The 17707-nt window shown below is 42.0% G+C and overlaps 1 protein-coding gene across 1 annotated transcript in view; it reads left to right on the top strand.

Annotated features, from left to right (window-relative positions):
- LOC146821409 (uncharacterized) overlaps positions 1-17707 on the top strand; it is a 687497-nt gene that overhangs the window by 506482 nt on the left and 163308 nt on the right. The window contains exon 5 of the mRNA XM_085609845.1: positions 8065-8193. Coding sequence (XP_085465971.1) covers positions 8065-8193 — 129 coding nt within the window. The remainder of the gene's footprint in view (positions 1-8064; positions 8194-17707) is intronic.

Here is a 17707-nt window from a genome sequence, read left to right as displayed (position 1 = left end):
CACAAGTCTGGGACACCCAGGTGCAGACAACATAACCAGAGGACTGTGCAACACAAATAGTTGCAATGCACATGATCAACCATAACTGCAAACAAGTCCAAGAAAATCACACATAACCAATTGGGAAACTGTCCTGAGTGGCACATTGGTCCTGTGCACAGATCAGCACCACAAAGCATAGTGTAACAAATGAAGTGGTGGGGAGGGACACAAACTGCCAACCCAAGGGGATAGCTGACATGAGAGTGAAGTGGTGTGTACGTCAATAGTGGACATGGCAGGAGTGCACCATACACAAATAGATGGAGTGCTCACTCACAGTGGGTAGGTATCATAAGCACAGATAGGGAATGGTACAACTCCACATCCCACATGCCATACTGCAGCAATAAATGACTCAAGTGACAGCAATGCATGAAAAAACACACCCACAATGTCAGTTTGGCTGAGCAGATCTGCACAGTGGGAACAAACAGTATCAAGACACATGGCTGTTCAATAAAACACAACACTGACCTGCCAGTTACACACTCTGAATACTCACAATTGGCACCAACAACAAGTAGGTGCCCCCCAGTAGTGCAAGGAGACACCAACACACTGCACAGTGCACTACCTACAACTCTCACATGTGCACACAATCACAAGCACAGGGCTGACCAATCCAACTAACAGGCACTCAAATCGAGGTTGACACCTGTGCAGTTGCCATCGCAGGGGCACACACACATCAACACTACTGACAATGTCACCCCCTTCACACTGCACACTTCATGACCACCCAAGTGCACACATTGAAATTTACCCATGTGACTAGGATGACCGGCCATCACAAGATGAGCATACACCAAAACTGCTGTTCACACATCAAGAAAGATCACGCAGACATGATGGACCTTGTCCACCCTGCCTACAATCCTGTGGATAGAATCCCATTCTGTGCTGGCAGTGCATCTAAACATGACATGTGTGCAATTTAGCTAACATCACCATAGATTGATTATGATGACAGTAGTTCATAGCAAACAACCATCATTGCACCCCCAAGCCTCAGAGTCAAGAAGAACTGAAGTGCCTGTCACCTCTGCCAAACCCTGAAAACGTGAAATCTGCCATTGGCAATGTTAAACAGGCATACAGAGCATGTGTCACATTAAAGCATACCCACACATAAAACCCTTTATTTAGCAAGGACACTGACAAAGCAGACAACAGGAGTAACTGTCTTTATTCACATATTATACACATTAGCATCAAAAGTAGACACGACCAAGACCAGTGGCCAGTACACAGTGCAAAGTAGGTACATGAGAACCTGCACATGGAATGGGCAAACACAGTTTTAAACAGCAAGGCCAGTACACAGTGCAAAGTAGATACATGAGAACCTGTACAGGGAATGGGCAAACACAGTAATAAACAGCAAGGCCAGTGGCCAGTACACAGTCCAAAGTAGATACATGAGAACCTGCACAGGGAATGGGCAAACCCAGTAATAAACAGCAAGGCTGGTGGCCAGTCTAATGTGCAGAGTAGGTACATGAGGAACTGCACAAGGAATGGGCAAACACAGTAATGAACAGCAACGCCAGTGGCCAGTCCAAAGTGCAGAGTAGGTACATGAGAACCTGGACAGGGAATGGGCAAACACAGTAATGAACAGCAAGGCCAGTGGCCGGTCTTAAGTGCAGAGTAGGTACATGAGAACCTGCACAGGGAATGGCCAAACACAGTAATAAACAGCACGGCCAGTGGCTAGTCCAGAGTGCAGAGTAGGTACATGAGAACCTGTCCAAAGTACAGAGTAGGTAAATGAGAACCTGCACAGGGAATGGGCAAACACAGTAATGAAAAGCAAGGCCAGTGGCCAGTACAAAGTGAAAAGTAGGCACATGTGTGCATGAGAACCTGCACAGGGAATGGGTTAGACTGTACACTGCCCTGGTCAGCCACACAGTTAGGGGGATAACAATGGGCAGTCCAGGCACTGCTGTGGGAGAGACAGGTGTGTGAGGGGGACTTTGCCTCAGACTTGGCTGTCAGTCGGACTGAGAGGTGGCTGAGTGTCGGGCCAGTTGGAGGACTGGGCCTGGGACAGAGAAGACCAGCTGAGGTGGAATCATCAGTAACTTTGGGAGCCGGAGGGCTGCTTGGACCGGGTGGTGTGGTGGCACGTGGAGGTGGAATCATGTTGCCGTGAGACACAGTGTGGGAGGGCGAATGCGGAGGGGTGCCTTTCCACTTCTTGGGGACCGATAGGGAATTATTGTCTTGGTCAGAGTGGTAAGTGGGGCGGGCACTATAGACACACTCTCCACGAAAGCTGCATCAGGTGCAGCGGGTGGGCCACCCTCTGGGTACCTGCTGGATCCAGAGGTATGCTTGGCCTGGCCTTGCCTTTTCCCCTCCATCACCTGTTGAGCAGGTGAACCCCCTACACTGACCTCCTTTCCCTGCTTCACAGGGGTCTGGATGGGAGTAGAGGTTGTGGGTGAATCTGCCTTAGCGGCCTTTTTCTGTTGAGCCCTAGCAGGCACCAGCTTCACAGCAGAAACGGGAACTGACAGCTTTTCTTTGCAAGACACTTTTGGGACAGGAGAGTCCTCGGCTGGGGATGCCTCTGAGGCATGAGAGCCTGAGGCCTGCTTCTTGGCTTTATGCCCCTGAGTGTCACCTGAAGGACTTTTGCCTTTGCACTCAGGAGTGGCTTTGGTTTTTGGGGGGATGGTGTCTGTGCTTTTTTGCCCGCTTGGGCTGCTGCTGTTGTCTGCTGCGTGTGCTGTATATTGAGCCCGAGGTCTGTGGTGTGTGGTCACTATTGTCAGATGTAGCCACTGGCAGGGGGCGGCCAAAGGTACTGGAGCTGGACTCTGAGCCTGTGACAGCTGAATGGTTGCCGTCACTGTGGAGGACAAAAACTGGACAGTCCGGTGTAACCCACCCACGTCTGAGTGAATGCCCTCCATGATGGCAACTACCTGTGCCAACTTTTTGTCATGGTCTAAGAAAGCATTGAGCAGAGTTGTCTGACCCACACACAGCTGGCGCAAAAGGTCCACAGCCTCAACACTAATGGCAGCAGGGGAGACAGGGGCAGGGGCAGCTGTGCCTGGGGTGAAGAACACTCTTCCCTTCTTACTGATGTGAGCACATGCAGCACTAGTGGAAGTAGTTGGGAGGGTGGGCACTGGACGATGTGTGGAGGAAGAGGAGGAAGAGTTCCCGCACCCTGTACCCGCCAACATAGATGTGTCACCGCTGGCATCAGATGACGTTGAGGTGGGTGTCTCTGGTTGTGATTCCTCAAGCAGACTCCTGTCCCCCTCCGAGACGCTGGTCACATCAGTGTCAGTGTGCTCGTGTGTAGCAGTCGTGCTTGATGCCTCACCACTGTTATGCATCCACTGTCCTTCTGTGCCCACGGTAGATGCTGCAAGAGACAGAGACGTAGGGTCAGTTCAGTGGCATTAACACAAACATCATATGCAAGTAAAGCACTAACCAAGATGATGATATCCCCATGTTGCACACCACCCTGTGCAGTAACATTTTGCAACTTTAATTCCAAACTCGAATTTTGAGTGCTATCATGCAAACTTGGCATAAGTGACCCATGTGATGACCACACAGCCAACTAGCCTGCCTGTGGCTCCGTGTAACCAGACATACAGATCCCTCTGAGCATACCTAGGGCCCTGAGGGGGGAAAATATGTAACTCCCAACATGTTGCCACAGTCACATCTGGAGGCAGCAGAAGGGGACAACACAGATACAGACTCCAAAATATCAGTCCACAATGGCCATGAGCTCATGCCATCCACCATGTCGTACTTTGGGGCACGACTACAGTTGCACATTGGTGTCAGATGTGTAGTCCTCACAATTCTGACGTCAGGCAATGCACACATTGATGTAAGCACACTCAGATGAGGCACACTGCCGTTCCCTTCCATGGTATGTCCCTGACTTCCCCAATGCAGATGATGCCAGAAGGCCACAACTCAGAATGCAATGTCAAGGTCCATTACTTCAATGACATGAGAAAGTACAGGTGGGGAAGATGCATGACAGCTGCACCCAACACAGAGGCCACTTACAAGCCATTACATCACACTAGCAACATCACAGAGCTCAGCACTGGCTCAGGCTTGGAACATATGCAGTCACTCACAACCAAAGTCACCCTTCCCAGAATACTCACCCCCAGCTTGCTGCTGATGCTCCTTCAAACATGCATCCAGCTCAGGCTGTGTCACAGCTAAGATGCGGGCCACTAGTGGTGGCATGCTCCTGTGCGCCAACCTTCCAGTCCGAGGGAGCAGCCCCAGCGTCATCTCTGCCACGTTTTTGCTCAGCTGGCAGATGTCATCCCACTTCTTGTGACAGTGTGTGCGCCGTCGGTTGGAGACACCCAGAGCCCGCATCTTGCGTGCAATGGCCCTCCACACGGCCTTACGCTGGTGGACTTTGAGCTGCAACCACTAAATAATTGGGGAACACCTGAGAAAATATAAGTAGAGCAAAAGGGGAAATTCAAAGTATCAACTAACAAACAGTCTGCTCTACCTATCTGTTTTGAGGAACGCAATAAAGTCGTTAAATCAATGTGCCACTCTAGCTAAGCCATGCGCTCAAACAGTAACATAAATCAAATTATTTACACAACATTTTATTTTTGTTTTGCTGTTTTCAGTATAAACAAATATATGCATGGATCATGTGGGATCATGTGATTACACAGTAAAATATATACAACAATCACTGTGGCCTAAATGTGGGTGATTCCCATGGACTACCTTTCATACACAACATTCATACTCCAATAGACTCATTCAAACCGTGAACACACACCTAACATTCACAGTTCAAATATGGTTATAATTCAGGGTCTCTATGTATATGCAATATTGGAGGACTCCCCCCCCACCTCCTTCAGGCAGTCAGATTGCAGGTGTTTAATTTGACTTTTGTAGCTTGATAAGTCAAATAATACTAAAAATCCAATAAACACTTTTTTGGGATGAATTAAAGAGATTAGTTGGACCAATATTTGTTCTTTTTTACATAAATCAAACTATGGACTACATATGTAAGGGACAAAAAAGATCAAAAAACGCTGACGAATATTTCGATATTCAACCTCTTTCCGGGGTATCACCTTCTTCAGGGACATTCATATCCAAAGTCCATGGGGCCTGTGGAATAGTATAAAGTATTAAATACAATCTGGTCCATTAAAAAGAACGTAATTTTTTTTTTATATATAAACATTATTTCTAACAGTACTGTATAATCACAGCTGGTTGATATGCGCAATGGTCTAGCGTAGAGAGTAATCAAATGCAATAAAATAGTGTGAGACTATACATTGACCTTGCACACATGTCAAAAAAGAAATAAGAGACAATAGAAAAAACATGAGCAAATCAAGAAGAAGAAACAAACAAGTAGATTAATTGAGACCTAATTAAAGAAAAATGTTTTTAATCATGATAATTCCTGATGGTGAAGATAATTTTTCTAAATTACTAACAATAATCAAACATAACCACGTAGTCTACCTACCAAACGAACGTTAATAGCCAGAATAAGATGTTCATAAGCACAAAGGAACGAGCGGGATGGTCGGGCTGATAAAGATACCTGCAGATGAAAACAAATAGGCTACATGTTGAACAGCCTAAAGGAGCAATATAACTCAAAAAACGGGGGCTAGGTGAAAAAGCTGTCCGTTTTTTTTAAAAACTTACCTAAACCAAAGAGATAGATAAGGAAAATCACTGGATATGAGTTAAAACATGCTGCGATTCGTGTCAGTGTTTTCGTCCACCGGGTGGCATCGTTGGCATGATAAGTGGAGACAGGAAAAAGGTATTGTGCTGTATTACGGTATTTATCAAAGAGGTACTTAGAACAACTTTTGGCTTCCACAGATGGTAAAGATGTAAGAAGATTCAAGAGGTCTACTCAAATGCGAGTCTCTAAACAGAAAGTTTCATCACAATAAGTGACGGAGTGATGAAATGTCTAAAGGTTAAATGCTCCGTACAATATCAATCCTAGTGATTGTTCACTTTCAAAATTATTAGTGGTGTTCAAACGAGCTACGCTAAAACTATTAGTCATAAATATGAGGAGACTATAAAGGTCTACCTGGGAGAGAACTTGCAGGTCAAACGCACAAAGTCTGTATAATCAGGACTCTGTGGATGACTAAATCCCAGGTCATAAGTCAGATAATCTAAACAAAGAAATAAAGATAAAGATAGGATGTCAAAAAGGATTATCAGGATAAACAAAAAACTAACTATCCAAAAGGGGTCCCGAAAGAGGTTGAGCTGCAGGTGTGGGAGACAAGAGGGGGAAAAATCAGTGACACAGGGTTATGCACCACTATCTCTCAGTACAGGACCATGATACTAGCTCAGCACTACTTCACAGATATGTCTAGCAGAGACAATACAGCATCTCACATAGTACATAAGCATGGGCGAATCATACAAAAATGCATGCAGGTATGAGGGCGGGCACGGTACCTGCCCTTCTCATACACATGCAGGATGCCAGCACAGAAAGCTATGTGTAGGGGGCCCACATCTGCTATCCAGTTTGTTGGTGAGCAAGACATACATTACATTGGAAATTATGTTTCGGGGCAGACTCACTGTGTACAACACTGCACAGCCCTCAATGTCCTTGCCCTGTGAATGGCTCTCTGTGTCATGGAGGTCGCATTTAGGGACATGATCTTATAATCTCACACTCTTCTCACAAGGTCATGTGCAATCTACAGGGCTGAGATAGCTCTTTGATGGATAGTCTAGCAGACAACCCATATGTTTCACTCTGTACATTCAGTGATGTGTCCTTGTCAGATTGGGCAGTGACTGTGCATGCCAGGTGGGCACACACTGAGGTCCAACGTGGGGCATCAGAAATGTCATATGAAGGGACAATATGAGAGCGTAAACAGTGCCTACACATGCGAGTCAGTACACATGCTGATGACAATGAAAGGGGCTCTGTATCAAAGTACAACAATCTGCTGTGTCATAGGTGAATTACCACCAAGAGTGTCACCCTCTAGCATTTAAGTCCTGTGCATAGTGCTGACCTAAACATGGTGGCAATTTTGAGTCAGACACACTTCCATCAGTACCCTCTGGCCGTAAACCCTTGGTAATGTCACAGATGAGCCTGTGAAGAACATCATAGACCCACACAGCCATTCACACAGGCAATTTTTGTCCTGACGCTTAATCAACTTGCTGTGTCACTGTATGGCTGAAAAAACAATGCATGTTCCTCTCATTCTGATGTGCAGCCAGGGAAATGTGTAAAATAGGCTACACACCCCTTTCCCCTGGAGTCAACATGCTAGGCAGTGTATGACACAACCCCACACTCTCAGGCACATTCTGCAGCAGATCAACTTCATGTGTGCACTCTCACTTCCACTCTAAAACACTTACCATGACATCTGGAGCACCATATAGCCTCCCATACTGTGTGAGCACCTCGTCCACCAGGTCCTCCAGCTCCTCGGTGGTGAAGGGATGGGCCCTGATCTTCTCAGTCCTTAACCTCACTGGGTCCAGGAGACAGGAGCAGCAGCAGTTGGTGGTGAGGGGTGTCAGGCAGCAGTGTCTTTGCCACTTAAGAATGCCGGATGACCCACAAACTTTCTGAGCCTATGCATAATACATATGCATAAAAAGATATAAATCTTGCCTTTGTGAATCCGTGCATTTTTGTGAAGCTTTGAAAATATGTTCAATTTTTAAGTCTGACAAATACTCGAAGCAACATTGTGAAACAGATCACCTAGGAAATTCTCAGATACTTTTCATGCTCCTCTGTGATTTATTGTGTAATACTGCAGACCACTGTCATGCTATAGTCATCCTATTTAATGTCTGATCTATGTGTTCTGTTCATTGAAACCTGAATAATTAATGTTTCCACCCAATGGGTAATTGATATAGGTACGTTGTAGTCCATGAGGAATTTAAAAGATGTTACTGTGACAGCATATGTGAAAATGTTTTTTATGTTTCCTGTAGAAATATCGCACAGTCACTGAGAATCTCAATACACCGGAATTAAAGGAAGAAATATATGTCACTTGTCCCGAAGGGTTAAAACATGAATCAAAACCTACTGAATCTTTAACCCCTACAGTCATAGAGGAGGTAAAATGTACTGCTTCTTACTTTCCTTTCTTGCATTATTCATGCTTAATGTAATACAACTGCATTGATCAGTGTGTAAGGCTTATAAAATCTTATTTTATTATGAATTATTTTCAATTGGAACAGTCCTTCATACATGTGACACTCAAGCAGCTAATTCGTTTCGTCCAAGAAAGGACTTCTTTAGGGCTGCAACATAACATATACCCAAAAATTATATACAAATAAAACCACAACAGGAAAGAAGACAAATATATACAAGCTAAGTGGCACAAGACCCTGATGTGCACATTAGTTAAAAGACACATAAATAACATACAATTACAAACAGTACGTATGTCAATTGAATGACAAGCCAGTACACATAAAAACAAAATCACAGTGTTGTGTACCTTGAATTGACCTATTTTAATATATGTACCCTTCAAAATATTTCTTCAATATACAAATATGTAATTAACGAAGAAGGAAAAACATCAAGATTAGGCTTGTTTTAAAAATAGAATGGGATACCCATGGAAGAAATAACCAAATCACCAGTAATTAATACTAGACCAAAATGTTGGCATATAAGACATATGCCATGTAATATGTATGAAGTTAGAATGACCCAAAGGGAAATCACAAAAAAGAGAGAAAAGGGTAGAAGAAAAGACGATACACAACATGCCATGTCCATAAACATGTATACGTACCAATATACCAATATATGACAAGAAAAGATGTCGCAACCAGGAATGTGACCTCGTCAATAATCCCCTCACAGACAAATCTCCAAAGTATTATTCTCCATAGCAAGCTAAGCTTCCTGTGTGGATAATATACATATATCCATCACCAAATGTTATTGTAACTCCACTGTACCTCTACACCCTTTGGCGCGTGGTGAGTGAACCCCCATCTTATAAAAAGGTATAACAATACCCATACTCACTTCAGCCATTATACAAGTCCATTGATTCAGGACATACAGATCTGCGCCTTATCCAAAACGCCCCTTCAATTTAGAACAATGAAGAACAAAATAAGGCAAAACGGGGCAACAGTCAAACCCCAAATGGAGCACCTATGACAAAATGAACAAGGAACATGGGAGGGCTGAAATCCACAGAGAAAATGTTTCCTTTACAATGACCAAAAGAAAAGACACAAACTACCTCTCTTTTTTATACCAAACCTAAACTTAGGATGTTTTCCTTCTTCATTAATCACACATTTGTATATAAAAGAACATCGCAAAAAATACATATAATAAAATAGGTCAATTCAACGCGCACAACACTTTCAAGTTTTTCAAGTTTAAGTTTATTATGTTTTGGCTCACATAAGATAAACACACAATTATACAACAGCACTGTAAGGCTTATAAACAACAAATAAATCCTGATTATGTATTTTCACAATTTACACCACTAACCTATTGGGTTGACATTGGGAAGAATTTCCAAAAGTGGTGCATGAGGTATGGGTTCCATTGAGCAACCTCTCCTGAACTGTGAAATTAAGATATATAAACCAGACCACAGAAGTAATTAGGAAAAGCATTTGCCTGAATATATTCCATCCATTACACACACAAAACCTTAGGTCACTTCCCATCAAATAATATGAGGACATCTTAGCAGCAGAGATAGCTGTTGCCTAATGGTATAGGACAAATGTAAACAGATTTGTTTCTTTTACAGCTTTAACAACCAGAAATTATTACTATAGCAATATTTAAAGTCAGCGGAAGAGAGAGAATACAAAGGTAACTTCTAGGACAACAGAAAAATGTTGGGAATTGGAATGTTGGACAGTCCTCCCAGGGCTTTATTTCTCAGAGACTTTGTTTCTAAGAGAATCCAGGACTAGATTAAGAAACATTTATAAAAGACTCTTCTGGTCTCCCATCCAGCCACTATATAGTATATAGAGGTTGCACAATTCCCTCCTGAATCTCTAGTGCAGTTCTTCTCTCAAATTTAATATTTTAGGCTTTGTAGAGCCTAATGTTATCTTACTGTCCATTTATATGTTATGTTACTGTCTATTTATAAAGCACACATCTACCAGACGGTCTCTTGGCACCAGGTAGCCAGTCAACTTCGACCTCCCTTAGTGGTAAGCCTGTCTAAAAAGCAGTATTTTCAGGAGTTTCCTAAATGTAACAAGATCCAAGGAGGACCTTAGTTTATATCCAAAGGCAGATTATTCCATACCCGAGGGGCGATAACGGCAAACCTACGCCCTCCGATCCATTGTTTTTTCCATGGCAAAGTTGTCAAGAGGTGCAAGTTGCTAGATCTTAAAGCTCTGGTTGGGCAGTATTTAGTGATCCTAGACTTCACGAAAGCAGGGTAATTCAGGTAGAGGGACTTAAAAACCATGCAGCATGGATCTCTGTACATCTGGCAGCCAATGAAGGTCCATCATTGCCTGGGAAATGTGCCAATGTTTGGGCAAGGTGTTTATCAGCCGAGCAACCTGGTTTTTAATTAGCTGGAGCCTGTGCTGGAGGATTTTAGGAAGACCCAAGTACATTGAGTTAGCGTAATCTAATCTAGCCATAAATAGAGCTATGATTACTTAGATCAAAGCCTCCTTAGTTAGGATTTGTAAAATCTTTTTTATGCGACGTAGCTGGCAGAAGCAAGCAGAAGTCACAGCCCTATCTGCTGCTTTAAAGAAAGTTCTGCATCCATTATGACACCCAAGGTTTTTACAGCTGTTTTGGGTGTCGGAGGAGAGCCCATCTCGCTAGGGCAGAATGATGGGCACCTATAGTTCACCTTACTTTTTGTGAGGATTATCTCAGTTTTATCGGGGTTCAACTTCAGATGATTGCTGTTCATCCAATCTCGGATGAACCGCATAGTATCCTGAAACGAGTGGCAAGATGTAGGGCTGTCATTAATCATAAATATTAGTTGCATGTCCTCTGCATAATTAAAGATGTTGATTTCTTTATTTTTGAGGGCATTAATCAGGATGCAAATGTAGATGTTAAAAAGATGGGGAGACAGTGAATAGCCTTAGGGGACCCCACAACTCAGTTACACCTCTGTAGCCGAGTAAGGATGAAAACTCATGGCTTGAAATCTATCCCTCAAAAAGGAGAGATGCCAGTTCAATGCTGAGTCTCGGAAGCCTGTGACCCTAATCCGGTCGGCCAGAATAATATGGTTGACCGTATCAAAGGCCGCAGAAAGATCCAAGAACACCAAGAGCTGGATGTTGCCATTACCTACCTCATTTCGCATGTCATCAACAACAGACATGATCACTGCTTCTGTAGAGTGTGCTGGTCGAAATCTTGCTTGTATAGGATCCAAGAAGCCTGAGTCTTCAATGAATAGACATAGATGACGGGCTAATGATGGAATACTGTTTTGTTGGACTTGCCTGTCAACGTTTGACCGTCACCCATCCTATTTTGCTAAATTCATTTTAGTTGGTTTATGACTCTGTGCACTTTACCACTGCTAACTAGTGATAAAGTGCCTGTGCTCACTCCCCAAAACATGGTAAAATTGGCTTACACATGATTGCCATATTTAGTTAAGTCCCCAGCAATATGGTATACCATATACCCAGGGCTGTAAAGGAAATGCTACTAGTGGACCTGCTGCTTCATATAACCGCTGTGTCGAGCCCTAAGCTCTTCTTTTATTGCTTATAAGTCACGCCTAAGGTTGAACCTAGGTAGCCCATAGGGCAGGGTGCATTGCAATTAAAATGTTTAAAATTTACTTTTACATGTGCTGGTAGTGAAAAAGTCCTAAATTCATTTTTCATTACTGTGAAAACTACCTTCTCTTTGGATAACATTGGGTTTCCTTATAACGTTTATAAAGGGCATTGTTTGATTAGGAACAGATGAACATTTCATGTTTGGTGTCAGAGAAATTGTAATTGTATAGTCAGATTTTTGTACAACTTTGATAATGCCACTTTTAGAAAGTTTGCATTTTCCTTCCCTAACTATTTGGTGCCTTGGTTACATGACTGAGTTTAGTTGATAGTTGGACTTTGTTTATTCCTCGCTGGCAGACACACAATAGAGGGCTTAGGTGGGGCTGGATAGTCCATCAACTGGCAGGATGGGGTGGCAAAGCTGGGCACAGCCCCTCTGTCAACTGAATGGGCTCTTGTTAAGATCAAAAACCGTGTGAATATATTAAAAAGGTAAGTGGTTTAATCTTGGTTTTGAGATAAGAAGAAATAAAACCACCAGCCACCAGCCACCTTCAGCCCTTCAGTCTCAACTGTCATATTCAGAATCTTGATTCTCTATAACCTAAGTCATGATTCCTAGGTTCTGACTGACATAGTGAACATTTCACTCTACAGAACATGTAGATCACAACTCACCTCTTCCCCTTAAATGAAAGAATATCAATATAATTTAATGAAGGAAAATGAAATCTATGATAGAAAAAGTAACACATAAGAAAAATAATACGGATCAGCTTATCCAAAAGCAAATTACAAAAAAATATATACATATATCTACACAAGCATGACAGTATAATCAACAAAACAAATGCAAACTTTTGCGTTTTAAAATAACGGCTAAGAAATATCTATAAGTGCACTGTTAAAGAATTAAAAAGTAACTAAAGAGAACAAGACTATGACAACTAATGTTTCTTATCCATTGATGTGATTCACCCTAATTATTCTGGTGATGCTCCATGCTTCACTGGAATCTACAAGAGCCAAATTAATTTTTACTTATAGTGCATAGTCCCATGATCATGGAAACTCCTTTCCTTACAAATCTAGGTTTCCTAACCATGACCCTGTCGCCTTCTTTCCAAAAAATAGGCTCGGAAGAATGTGTGTCATCATATCTAGCTTTGTACTTTGATTGATACCTCTTACATCTTGCAATGACTTCACCTTCAGGATAAAGATCATCCCCACTATGTGCTTTGCTTAGCTTCAACCACGCCAGACTGAGTTTGGAATCGGGCACTACCAAGCCGGAAAAAGAGATTTTAAGTAAACACTATTAGGTGTCACTCTATGAGCCCAGCAGGTTTCACGCCATACTTCCTTCAATGGAAATTTGTTTTCTGCTACCCTTTGACCACCATGTTCATCATTCGGTTCATCCTTTCCGCTATGTCATTGGCTCGTGGTAATAGAGAGCTGTCTTTAAATGGAGAGTAGAAAGGTCATCCAAAAATGTCTTAATTTCTTGTACATTCAGCTGTACTCCATTGTCGGTCACCAAGTACAGTGGTATACCTTCTCTTGTAAATTCTTCCCTAAGAAATTCCCGCACATTTTTGGTGTTTAGCACGCTGACTCATTTGGTTACCACCCACGTAGAGGTACTATCCACCAAAATTAAAACATTGGGTTCATTCTGAGAGAGAAGTTCTAATGGATCCACAAAATCTACCACCAACTTTGTCCAAGATTCAGTTGGCACATCTACAGGTAGCAATGGAGGACAATGTGTTGCTTTACTCTTATGCCTATTGCCACATGACAAACAATCCTTAACCGCCACTTCTACTTGGAGATCCATTCAAGGCCACCAATACCTTTCTCTCTAACTTGCTTTGGTCAAACGCCTTGCCAGATCCCCTCATGACCCAAAATGATCACTCTGCATAAGATCCCCTTCAAAAACACTTAAATACTCATGGACATTGCAGAAGCCCTTCAATTACTGGGACAAGTCCATAATATCAGGCCAACCTTTAATTATGTACTCATATACTTCCATTAGATCTTTATCTACATCAACATGCCTGTCCCATTCCTCAGGCGACACACCATTCTCTTAGACCCAATCAATAAGGCTAGGCTCAATTTGCTCATTCACACTTAGTAAAGGTAAACTGGACAAACAATTAAATGCTTTATTGCTTGAACCAGGAACATAGTCTATCCTGAAATTAAAATCAGCTAACCCCTCCAACCATCCATTGATCCTGGAGCTCAAATTTCCACTACCTTTGCTACTAAGAAACTGCACCAGTGGGCCATGATCCGTCCTCACAGTGGAAGGAATACCCCATAAAAAGAATTTGATTGTTTTCTGGAACATTCAATAAACAGAATTTAAGCGAAAAAAGCCTTTAAAATGATGAACAGACCATGAGCTGCCATTGTGTCTCTCTTTTATTATCCTTCCTCTGCCTCTTCGATCCACCACTTGCAAGAAGACCGCTCCTAACCCAGAGAGACTAGCATCAGTGTATGACAACGTTTTTTTACAAGTATCAATTAATTGATCACGAATGTTTATTTGGATTTATATACAAATCCATAAAAGCAGAATAAAATAATATTAAAACATTGCATAATATGTCCACATACATTGGTTAAGAGAAAAACAGATATACAGTACAGAGAATCACAGAACAAATAATTACATTCAAAAACAGTTAAGAAACAACTGCGACTAGGCCTTTCCATGCAAAATCATAGTGCAAAAGAGTAAGGTAAAAATTACAATGTGATCACTGTTTCCTTTTATACAAATACGTCTCCTCCTATTAAAAATACATTCAATTTAAAGGAGGAGAAGGAGCTCCACATAAATTCAGGCATCTAAAGTACAAAAAAGGCAAAATCTGGGGATCTCCTGTACTTAAACAATCCTAGAGATTCAAGGTATATGTTTCATTGATTAGCTCTATAAATGCTAACATTAGGATGCTATATTTAGACATCTCAATTAACAGTGCAACTTTCTTCATAACATAGGCTATCTAAATATTTCAGTGATTTATGTCTTCGAATGGCCTTCTGTATGTAAACAAGAACTGTACAACATATATGCATATTAGATAGGTTTTTTAAAAAGTTAAAAGCCTCCTGATAATAGATAAAGCCATGTGTTAAAAATGGGGACGTAATGTGCAAGATCTAATATCTTTATAAAATGTGCAGAATAGCATCAAATGATATGTTTGTCTGGCCTTTCCATCACATGAGCACCTTGGAAGATTCAAAAGCCACAAATCTGATTTGGGGAAAGCCACTAGATGGTGAAGCAGCTCTAGGTGTAATCTAGTTACCAGGAATCTTTACTGAATAATTTTCACATTTACCAAGTATCCTTTGATCCCCTGTTGGGATAACCCCATACAATATCTGTCTACTGTGGGCTTTCTTCTTTCCTGGGACACTCTCTAATGTGCTCTTTTCCCCCACAAAAACAGATCTTATTTCCTTTTTACTAAACTGTAAAATACTGTGTAGCTCTGGAGTGGTGAGGTTTCCCCCCAGTTCTTGTAATAGAGCATTCACATACTGGAGCCACTGTATCTTTTTGTGGTGACCAAGACCCAGGCATCTCTAATATTATCCCTAGTGAACATGGTGCCTTATTTCGACCGAATAATATGCCACCTCATTATTGTGGTAAGGTTGACACTATCTTCCATATACTCTATGTCTAATTCTTTGTGTACAATGTAGGCAGGGGTCAAACTTGGCACTGCCAGAAGCCTACATGGAAGATATTTTTTTGTGCCTGTAGAGGGTTGCCCTGTTCCCTGCCCCAAACTGAGGATTCATATAAGTCAACTGGGAGACACTTTCTTTTATATAATTGAATAATTTTGTCTTAAAAGTCTGCTGCTTATTTTCTTGGCAAAACTAAGAATCACAGCAGTGGCCCTTATAAAGTTCAATTTAGCAGTTTCCAAATGGGATGTCAAGTCTCCTCTCTGCGAAAACAATATGCCTAAGTAACTAAAGGTCTTTACTTCTTCTAGATTGTGACCCTGTACATAATGGCTTTTCCCCTTTTTTTATTCTTTTCCAAAAAAACATAGTGTAAGTTTTGGTTAGGTTGAGTTTTAGGTCTCTACCTCCATATAAGCTACAAAGTTATTAATCAATTGCTGGAGTCCATTTGCTGTCCTGGATAAAAGCAACGCATCATCTGCTTAAGGTGAAATCGGGGTAATACGGGTACCCACTCTAGGGGTATTGGCTTTAATACTCTGCAGGAGGCCATCCACCCCATTTATATGCAGCGGGAACAGGAGCGGTGCAAGACGGTATTCCGTGCATATACCACGTGTCACCCGAAATTTCTCAGTACATTCCCTTTTCTTTCCAAAATGTACGCTACATGGTTAAAGTTGCATACAACTGAGAGAGGTGGCATAGAATGTCTATTGGGGCACCTATATCAGTTAGCATCTGCCAGAGTTTTGCGTGATTCACAAGATTAAAAGTACTAGATAAATCCACAAATCAAAGGTGATTGTACCCCTTGCCGATTAAAAGGTGCCTGTTTATACCTGCCTATTTCTTTACTGAAGCCATATTATGATTCTGTCAATATGCATTTTTCTTGGGCCCAGGATTGCAGCATACCTAAAATCACCCTTCCTATGGTTTTCACCAAAGAGTCCATAAGCGATATGGGGCAATAACATCTATCTTCACCTCTGTTTCCCTTTTTAAAGATAGGAATAATCACACTATCACTCCAGGATTTCAGGGCGTAACTATTTACTGCTGCATTAACAATTTGTGTTAGAATCGGTACCCGTAAGGATGCATGTGATTTAAACCCCGTCAAGTCCCGGGAATTTTCCAGGGGCATTATTCTTTAAAGCTACCTTCGTCCATAGTAATTGACTTCAAGGGCTCAAAATTGGTTATGTTTGGGGGACCCTGGGGCATATCAATAGTTACCTTATCTTGAATAAAAATGCCTCCAAAGTGTGTGGTGGAACTTGAACCTCTATGGGAGTTTACAGTTTTCCAGAACAGGTTACCGTCACTTGTTTCTGCTGCCCATTTTAGATCTGCCCAGGCCTGCTCCTGAAGTTCCCTTTTCCTTGTAGCTATCACCATCTTAACGTTTTGGCTTATTTACACCAGCCCATTTTATGGTAACCCCATTTCTCCTCACAGGTTTAATAGGGGCGCTATTCCCAATACCTTTAGTTTGTTGCTGGCAACGTTTAGGGTGAGATTTAGCACAGCATGATCACTAAGCACTGTACTTTGAATGTTAAGGGTTTTTATGAGATTTGGGTATTTTACTGAAATCATTGTGTGGTCAGTGGTAGAAATATGCCCATTTCCATAAAAAGTAGGCACCACAGAGCCATTTTCCCCTATTTCCTGCTCTATCAATTCCCAATTTAGTATATATAGGAGCTTGTTTAGCGAGCCCCCATAGGAATCGTGGGGATAATGGGGTGATTCAGTCCCATAACAATCTAAAAAGCCATAAACTGCGCTATTAGGGTACTGACATTTACTTGTGTGGAAATCTAGGGTGTGGCTTAATGACTAGGGTGGCTGAATTACAAGCTGGGGAACCAGGTTCAAGTCTGGTGGGAGGCTCAAACATCCTGTGATTCTGGGCAAATCACAATCTCCCCATGCCTAAAAAACAATAAAAAATGAAAGTGTCCGTCTGTAATGTGACTGGCCCCCATGTAAAGTGCTCTGATACCTCGGGTCAAGTTTGCGCTATATAAGACTGAAAAAATAAAAGATACACGTAATTGCAGCCTATCTTACTTGCTGATACCTCCAG

This window comes from Triturus cristatus, chromosome 6 (genome assembly GCF_964204655.1).
Source record: "Triturus cristatus chromosome 6, aTriCri1.1, whole genome shotgun sequence".
NCBI lineage: Eukaryota > Metazoa > Chordata > Amphibia > Caudata > Salamandridae > Triturus > Triturus cristatus.
The sequence above is the reverse complement of the archived record's forward strand: the minus strand, read 5'-3'. Positions and strand labels throughout refer to the sequence as shown.